Source organism: Mizuhopecten yessoensis, unplaced genomic scaffold (assembly GCF_002113885.1).
Source record: "Mizuhopecten yessoensis strain PY_sf001 unplaced genomic scaffold, ASM211388v2 scaffold1779, whole genome shotgun sequence".
NCBI lineage: Eukaryota > Metazoa > Mollusca > Bivalvia > Pectinida > Pectinidae > Mizuhopecten > Mizuhopecten yessoensis.
The window spans coordinates 590,446-599,496 of NW_018404217.1; the positions used below are offsets into that span (position 1 = coordinate 590,446).

The following is a 9,051-nucleotide window of genomic DNA, read 5'->3' on the forward strand; positions in this document are numbered from 1 at the left end:
AAAAATAACAACACTTTGTCAGGACCATGAGGCGATCATTCCTACCAACTTTCAGTTCAATCGGCCCAGCAGAACTTGACTTTAAGTTTGAAATGTAAAATGTTAACGGACGACGGACGACGACGGACGAAAACGGATAGCAATAGGTCACTTGAGCAGGTGACCTAAAAATATAAATTGCCCCTATGATCTAACTCAGGGTTTTTTCCCCTAAGGGAAACAAATTGTTTTCATCATGGAGAGATACATATCAGTCCCCATCTGGCTCAGATCGAAATAATTAAAGTTTTAACCCTTTCACCACTGTAGATCAAAATGGACTCATCCAAATTAATGCATGGTAGAGTTCACTCAAGTTACATAGGGTTGAAAGGGTTAAGGAAATATTTGAATATACATACACCAAAAAATTTAATCTTATCTGTGGTAAGTAATCAGCTCTGTGTAGCTCTGGAAAAACATAGGTGCAAAATCTATACATATAAAAAGGCAAGCCACAGGCCCAAATATAACACACCAGAAAAATACATAGAGTGTAGTCTCTAAATACTAGAAAGCTATTTTACAACCTAAATTTATAGTGCAATCTACAAAACAACACACCTGAAATGAAATGAATCAATTGCTTGCATGTATTCCTATCTCTATTACACTTTCCACAGTTCACCAAACAACAGAATGGATTCTAAATTTAATATGGGACATTTGTATTGTAGATTTCTACACCTGAACAAGTTCTTTCACAGTATCCAACTCCAATTTGAGAAAAGGAGCCTTTTATATAAATATATAAAACAAAAACAGTAATCACTGAAACTTTGACACATTGAAAATATCATCAAATTACAGTACAATTTTATAACAGTCCTCCCCCCCCCCCCCCCCAATTGTGAACAGTATTTAAGAAGTACGTTTTATAGTGTAGATTTTATGGTATGTTGATAGCAAATGTTCAAAACCATGTTAAATTCAAGTTTTTTTCTTTAGCATATAAAATTGTCATAGAACTCTCTGATCTGTTTATATTATGCAGAGCTTGTGTTGATTACATCCCACTATCCCTTTAAAGCATAGATCTTAAAAAGGGCCCTTTAAATTGCAAGGATCCCATTCCAACTATTCAGGAGGATCCTGGTTAGAATAAAAAAATTCTAACTAGTTAAATCTTTATGCCGAATTTTAATACCATTAATATATGGATGATAGGAATTTGTTTATAGAAATATTTAGAATAAATATTTTGTAAAACAGCCAACATATATGTATAAGTGTCATGTACCTGGGGGTCTGTCCCATTCTGGTCTAGGGGGAGGTCCTCTTGGGTCATGACCTGGGGGTGGGGGGCCTCTCATTCCTTGGGGAGGAGGGCCTCTCATTTGCTAAAACATAATTTGAAAATTTAGAACAAACTGTAAACAAGAAATTGCAAATTAGATTTTGTTGTAATTAAGTTTTAGATACTTAGATCATAAAACCGATGTATATACATACCATTCCTGGTGGAGGTCCAATACTCCTCGGGGGCATAGGACCACCTGGGTGCATAGGGCCAGGTGGCATATTCATGTTTGGAGGGCCACCCATCTGTGGAGGTCCACCATGACGCGGGGGACCGCCTACAACACCAATTCATTGTAAACAAATAACAGCATATACCTGGGTAGTTGACAGGAACTAAAATATGTTTTCTCTTGTTCCCATTATCCATTTCTTGGACAGCTGATAATGAAACTTCGCTAAGATGATGACATCATCCTCTCATTATTATTTAAAATATTTATACAACAAATGGTATTATTACATATGACACATTGAAAGTGTGTGGTGTCATTGAAACAACAAATAATAAGTATTACAGTGAAGTATAATTGTTTAAAATAGTTTTCTTCAGAACTAAATAATACATTTGATCACAAATTGAAAATATTTTATATTAATTGACGAGTAATGTTAAGAGCTAGTCAGTAAAACATTCATCCCACACCAAGACTTCAGGTTTTGTTTGGAGGTACCACCCATAGAATTTGATTAGTTGCCATTGAAGCAATCAGCAGGAAACCTAATTATTGACGGGGTGGTTTTTTTGGTCCAGGGGTTAGATGCTTTCAATGCCAGTGGGTGAAAAATCTAAATAATCATTGTGTGTCTACATGTAACAATTTGTCAGTACCTTACCAAATTTGAAAATCCTTGTTATTGTTGAATAGCTTACCTGGGAAAGGAGATCCACCATGTGGTGGCATTGGACCAGGTGGAGGTGGCCCAATAGGTCTGGGACCCTGATTATGTGGGTGCAGATGTCTCTGTGGCATCATGTTTGGTTGGTTTTTAGACTGCATCCTCTGTTGTGGGGGACCTCCTGGATGAGGAGAGTTGTGAGGGGGCCCGTGAGGGGGGCCATGAGGGGGGCCATTAGGAGGGCCGTGAGGGGGGCCATGAGGAGGGCCATGAGGGGGGCCACGAGGTGGCTTGTTTCCTGTATGACAGAAAAGGTTAATGCTAATATTATCACAGATATTGGTATATTATATACTGTGAGAAAAGACTACTGGCAGAAAAGGATTTTACATGAAATTAACATTCTTACAAATACTCCCTGGTATTAAAGGATGCCCATAGATATGAAATTGAAAACAATATTTTGATATTGAAATGCACATAAATCCAGAACCCAACATTGGGTAAAGTATTTTAAACTTTCATTTACATTCCACAAACATGAGATCATGAAATCTGCTTTAATAATATCTTTTCTCTTATTTCCGTGTGTGTAAGACAGAGCTGTCCAGGGTAAGAAAGGGGTGTAGAAAATTTCTATTGGACACCCCATTTCACGTGACCCGACGTCACAATGGCTCAACAAATGAAGTGATGTCATGAATTTGGAAATCTCCAATGCCGAAATGCGGAAAAGGCGACGTGATGAAATTAGAACTTTTAATGATAAATTAGTTAGAAGATGTTATTAATTTTTCTGCCCAAACTCCGTTCACAAATATGGGGTATGCTTAATCTGGCTGACAGATTCGTTTTCGTCTACAAAGCTCACAAAAAATTGATATTTTCATAATGGTAGCCAGTCCATACATATTTTCATGGTTTCTGAGCTTATTCTTGTAGTTGGAATGAGAGAAAAATACTCTTGCATGCCCAAATGTGTAGGAAAGGGAAATTCAACCCTCAGGATTTTTAAAATTTTGCAAAACCCTCGACAAAGCCTCAGGTTTTACCAAATTTGAAAACCCCTCAGTTGGAATTTCCCTATCCTACACCCCTGGACATGAAAGAGTCTTATAATATTGTTTTAGGTCTACACTTGAACAGCTCTCAGTCATTATTTTGTTTTGACACTTAAATTGTATTATCATAATACTCTCTGATTGTTGCAGTCCTATTTCCTACAGGGTTTTCTTATGTTCCATATTGTTTAACTTTAATGATAAAAAAAAAATATATCATATCTAAGATAATAATTAAGGACTCTTTTTTTTCATTTAAACAGTATGTTAAGTGGGCCTGAAAACTACATTGACTTCAACCTCCTGATGTCTTGTCATTTTCTCTTTCTCATATGCATATCACAACAAACCAAAGTCCATATGTGATGAGTATGTTTTTAACAAGGAAATGCCTCAGTTAGAACAAAATATGGCAATAATGAACTCTTTTGTGAAATATCCTGCGGTAAGTTATAAGCCTGTTTTTTTCCTTGATATCATTGGGTTCATAAAAATAACCTATTGTGAAAGTGGAATATTTTATTTTTTTCTGTGTCAAGTAAATTAGCACAAAAACATTCATACATGCATACTTATTGATAGATAATATAGGTACCTAGAATAAATAAGTTTCAGAACCACTGCCAATAAAAAGGAATTTCCCTCTTTAACATGACATGTTTTATTCATCTTTAAGGATATAGTTATAACTCTACCCACCTTCCCTGGGGAATTTGTTTGAAGAAGATTCTCCATTTTGTGGGGAGGCATCGCCCTTGCGTGCCTGGGCCTCAAACTGACTGAGGGCCTGTTTGTTGCAGTGTGTGACAGCTGGCACCTGGCCATGGATCTCCTTCCTCTGGAGCTTGTCAAAGATGTGACGTGATGAAGAGTCTGAGCCAACAACTACCACTGCGAAGCTGTAAGCAAAAGCACACAAGATATTGGTAAAAATCGTTTAACTATCATATTAACAAAGTAGATCAGCCAGTATTGTACAGGTTTTTTTAGGAAAGTCATAAACATTTTTTTTTAATTTTTCAGGATCGCATTTTTAACGGATATGGTGAAATTTGTTTCAAGTCTGTAGACAGAGCATGAGCCCAAGATGCAAATATGTATAGCATACAAATCTATATCCATGCCATCCGCCATTTTCACTTCCAAATCACAGGTTAATACTTGAACAGTTACTTTGATGAAATAAGAAAGCATAACAGAAATTAGTGTACCCTTTTGACTGGCCATTAGCTCTGTTTTCATAGAATTTGATTTCCACCAGATCTGTGACGCCAATGGAAGCTACAGCATCTGTTAGGTCCTGATCTGTCGTCCACTAAAAAATACAAAACAGGTCATAAAGAATATCACTGACTTACAGCAGAGGTCCATCACCTACCACTGAACATATCACTGTGTCACAGCGGTGAACCATGTTGTCTTGTGAATGCATGACTCCGTGAAAATTCCACGACAGCTCAAGCACTGGACTAATATCTGTAGTCCCAGGTTCAACCCCTAACAGATGAACTTTTAAAGGTCACATCAGCTTAATTGTTACCCATATAGGAACCTTGGCACCGTGCACAATAACATTCCAAACATCTATTGCTCTCACAAGCATGTTTTTTTCTCCCTAATAAAACTGCAATGTTACATGACGATAAGAAAGAATTAATTACAGTTCATACAGTTGAGAAGTTCATATTTATTACTGTTCCTGGTAATTCATCAATAATCTGATAATGTTGATTGCTCTGTATTTGTCCATTTATGTTTTCAGTTACTAGAAAAGAAAACAGAAAAAAATGACTATCAATTATAACAACTTTCAAATACTCATCTAAGTAAGGTAATCGCACACACTAATTTCCCTCCCCTCGTTACCCCCGGAGACTTGTAAGTTATACTTACCCATGTTAGATTTCCAACATAAAGACTGATTCTTCTCCCTGTGTATCCATGAGGGACAGATATAGTTGACATGGATTTGCTTTCCCCATCATTTAGCTGTTAAATAAAAGAGTGCAAATTGTAGGTTTGGTTTAAACAAAATCATCTCACACTGAAAGTAGGTCATTACTAGTGTATGAGAGTTAAATGTTTCCATGACATGCAAAGCTTTTTCTTGAAATCAGACAGCCATCAAAAGAAACCCCTATATTTAACACAGTTAGGAAGTTGAAGATGATTTTTTTGTAGTTTTGAAAATTGAGTAGGGGGGATATAAAGAGGATATCTAACAGTGTCTTCAATTAATTATAACAAATACATTTCACAAGCGTCATCATCAATACGGCGTGAATTACTCCATGTGTTCCAATAGATATTGTAGTGAAAATTACCAGTAATTGATTGGCTTAAAATCTTAATTGGTTACCCTTATAATGAATAGAACACAAGCATTATTATTAGTTATGACACACTAAAAAAGTCACTAGCCCCGGCCTCTAAATTTCACTAGCCCAAGCTAAAACTAAGGATTTTTTACACCCCTGGTAGACAATTAAATTCATATTTTAAATAAAGTATCATAAATTACCATCATAATTTGATTATTTAGAAAAAGTCCTGTCATATCAACTCTGATAACTATGAGTTGTTTAGTGCCGAATCTACAATGGTGGGGAGTGGGAAAATGCAAGTTGTTTTGTCACCACTTATATATATCCTGATAGTAAAATAACACCACCACCTAGATCTAAGTTATACTTATGACCCTGGTTCTCTTATACTATCTGCCAATCGCTTAGCCTAACACAGGACACAGACACTGTGTTTGACGTGAGTTTTCTCAGATAGAATAGTTAGAATTGCTGAACGGCATAGTCTACTGACTTACATTGTGTTCCCCAAGATAATAATCCCCCAATTATAGGTATTAAACTGATGATTATTCTGAGCAGTACAATGTGCAAATTTTTCTTGAGGCCTGCTTATTGTTAAGCTAACCAGACTTTTACCAGATGAGCCACTTGTATTTTTTCTCGTGGTAGTTTGTTATCAGTGTTTTGATTGGTCAAATCAGCATATAAATATCAACAAGAGGAAAATATCACTTTTATAGAATGAATAATTTTCAACTATTCACTGGTAAAAATGTAATAAAAGGCAGCATCAAAACCTTCCATTATATCTTACTGGTAAATCTATTCTTTCTGAACTGGAGGATGCAGTTATAACATCGTTGTACAGGTCATCATCTGGAATCGCATCATTGTCCTGAAATGAATTTAGGAATCATGGGTTATAGAAATCAATACCATTATTTATTTATTTTTTTGTAAAAATAAAATAAAACAAAACTTAACACACCAAAAAAAAACATGCAAGTTTTGTTTTTTTTTGTTTGGGAAAAGTATTTCTAAAATACTGAATGTTCTCTTAAAAATACGGAAAACTATTCGAGTTATCTCCCTTTACCGTTAATCCTTATTGAAATCAACATTTTGTGATGTTTATTTGTGATGCATCGGAATTGATTGTATATATCGTTGTCATTTTCAAAAATAAACAAAACAAAGATCACACTATCAAATCTCTAAATATGTTCGGAACAAAGTCAAGACAAGAAATGGAGCTTGGCCACACGCGAGGCACCCTTCTTTTGTGAATTTTTATGTCTGATTATCAGATCCTGACCGGGGTATCATCTAATATGTTTTACATCCATTAAAACCTGAATCTGATCTCCATCTCACAATTTTAAACAAGTCCATGGGCATGAAAAATATCATGAAATAACAATGAATCAAGCCTACAAAGTCAGTGAGCTCTAAAACAAAAAATGGCGGCTCATTGACGAATGCATGCAAAGAGAAAATCGAGTCATTTCTTTGTCCGGAAAATTGCTACAGGTATAACATATAATTTTAATGTATAAAAAGATAAAATACAATGCACGGCAGAGTCTGATAGCGTAACTACTTACAACTGGATCAAACCCGTCCTCTAAATTGTCGTATAAATCGATGTCCACGCCATCCGCCATTTTCCCTTAAAAATCATTCGTGTTTACTAACTTCCGGTAAGGAAACCGGCGCATTCAACATCCGGAATATTGCTCCGACGAGTACTTACACGAGTAGTATCGCATTGTCTTCAATTCAAAACCTCTTAAATCAGAGACGTATCAAGCCATGTAGTATATACGTCTCTGTCTAAATCCAACAATTTCTCTTTTTTTTCTATTGTCAAATTTCTTTAACATGTAGAGGACCTTACTGTTAACCCTATACAATTTGACGATGTCTGCCCAGAACCTGATGAGACTCGAGCTCTCTTCCTGGAACTTTTTCTGCCTAAAACCACGGACTTAGATAAAAAATCTAATTCCGTGCTAAAACCAAGCCCTTATTGTTGGAACACTGCAATTAAAAGCTGACCGTGAAATCATTATTTTAGGAGATTTTAATATCTGATGTTTGAACCGAGAATAGGGAGATGTACAAAGCATACATTGACGTACTTAATTTATTTAACCTCAATCAAATTATTGATAAGGCCACTAGAGTTACCGATTCCTGCAGATCACTAATTGAACATGTTTTGTGTAATACTTAAGAAAACATTAGTCAGGCGGGAGTAATAACCATTGGTCTTAGTGATCACTACCTGACCTTTTGCACCAGAAGGTCAACCAAGTGTGTTTTTAACAAACATAGGAATGAAAAAATAAGATCAACCAAAAAGTATGGCAAAGATGTTTTTATTAATTTATTACTTGGAGCCCCATGGGGAAAGTTTTCCTTTGGTAAAGTTCGGGTCATTGCTACAAAGGCAATTGACCTGCTGATATATTAGATATTATTCATCAGAGAGACAATTCATTGTATTTTTTTAATAAATTTGGTAAGTCAGAAGACTATAAATCCTTTTGTCGACTACGAAACCTAGTCCAACGACGATCCAAAAAGGCCAAAGCTGCCTATTTCGATGACCAAAAAGCGGAAAATAAAAACAATTCTAAAAATGTATGGAATCAATTTAAAAAACTTGGTAATGAAAAGACTCAAATGTGGTCCTGAAAATTGATGGTAATGATTCAAAAATTGCCAATAATTTTAATGAGTTTTTTTTTTCTACAAATATTGCTTCAAAACTTGTTGAAAACCTTCCAAGTCCTACAGGTATTTTTCATGTCATGTCATCTAAGGTAAACAAATATTACCTCAAAAGAATTCCTAACCAACTTAAAATTCATATTAAAAATGTATCAGAAAATAAGTTTCTAAGAATTTATGATATGAGTTTCAGTAAGGTTTTAGAAGCTCTTTTTTCTACAGGCTTTTGCTTAATACACCTTATGGGCCACATAAGAACTCAAACAGCTAATGGTATTTTTACTGGCATGGCTTTGCTGGACCTTCAAAAGGCGTTTGACACCGTCGACCACAGTATACTTTGTCAAAAGCTTAAAGTTATGGGAGTCGAATCTATTGAATGCTTTACGTCATACCTATCTAACAGAAAGCAAATTGTACAAGTGGATTGTGTGAACTCTGATGTGGGTGATGTAACCCGTGGGGTTCCTCAAGGGAATTTATTGGGACCTTTGTTGTTCTTAACCTTTGTTAATGATATGCAAATTAGTATTGACTCAGATTGTAAATTGTTGCTATATGTACAGGTGACAGTACTAGACTTTTCTCACATAAAGACCCAAAAGTAATTTCTATAAAACTTACAAAAGTTCTTGAATCTTGGTAACACTGAAAGTATTATTTTTGGAGCTAAAAGGAAAATGAGTAATTTACATGTAGACAATTTCCGGGTAGAATGTAATGGACTAAAGATATAATCTAAATCTTCTGTCAAGTATCTTGGTGTTCTT

At 35.4% G+C, this 9,051-nt stretch overlaps 1 protein-coding gene across 5 annotated transcripts in view; it reads right to left on the bottom strand.

Annotated features, from left to right (window-relative positions):
- The window catches only part of LOC110440991 (cleavage and polyadenylation specificity factor subunit 6-like), a 22,519-nt gene extending 15,283 nt beyond the window's left edge, over positions 1 to 7,236 (bottom strand). For all 5 annotated transcript variants that reach the window (XM_021484126.1, XM_021484122.1, XM_021484114.1 and 2 more), the window contains exons 1-8: positions 7,150 to 7,236; positions 6,360 to 6,440; positions 5,133 to 5,228; positions 4,451 to 4,554; positions 3,939 to 4,138; positions 2,213 to 2,476; positions 1,492 to 1,616; positions 1,280 to 1,379 (exon numbers count right to left, since the gene is read on the bottom strand). In XM_021484126.1, the coding sequence (XP_021339801.1) occupies positions 1,280 to 1,379; positions 1,492 to 1,616; positions 2,213 to 2,476; positions 3,939 to 4,138; positions 4,451 to 4,554; positions 5,133 to 5,228; positions 6,360 to 6,440; positions 7,150 to 7,209 (1,030 nt within the window). In that variant the 5' untranslated portion in view covers positions 7,210 to 7,236. The remainder of the gene's footprint in view (positions 1 to 1,279; positions 1,380 to 1,491; positions 1,617 to 2,212; positions 2,477 to 3,938; positions 4,139 to 4,450; positions 4,555 to 5,132; positions 5,229 to 6,359; positions 6,441 to 7,149) is intronic.
- Between the last annotated feature and the right edge of the window lie 1,815 nt (positions 7,237 to 9,051).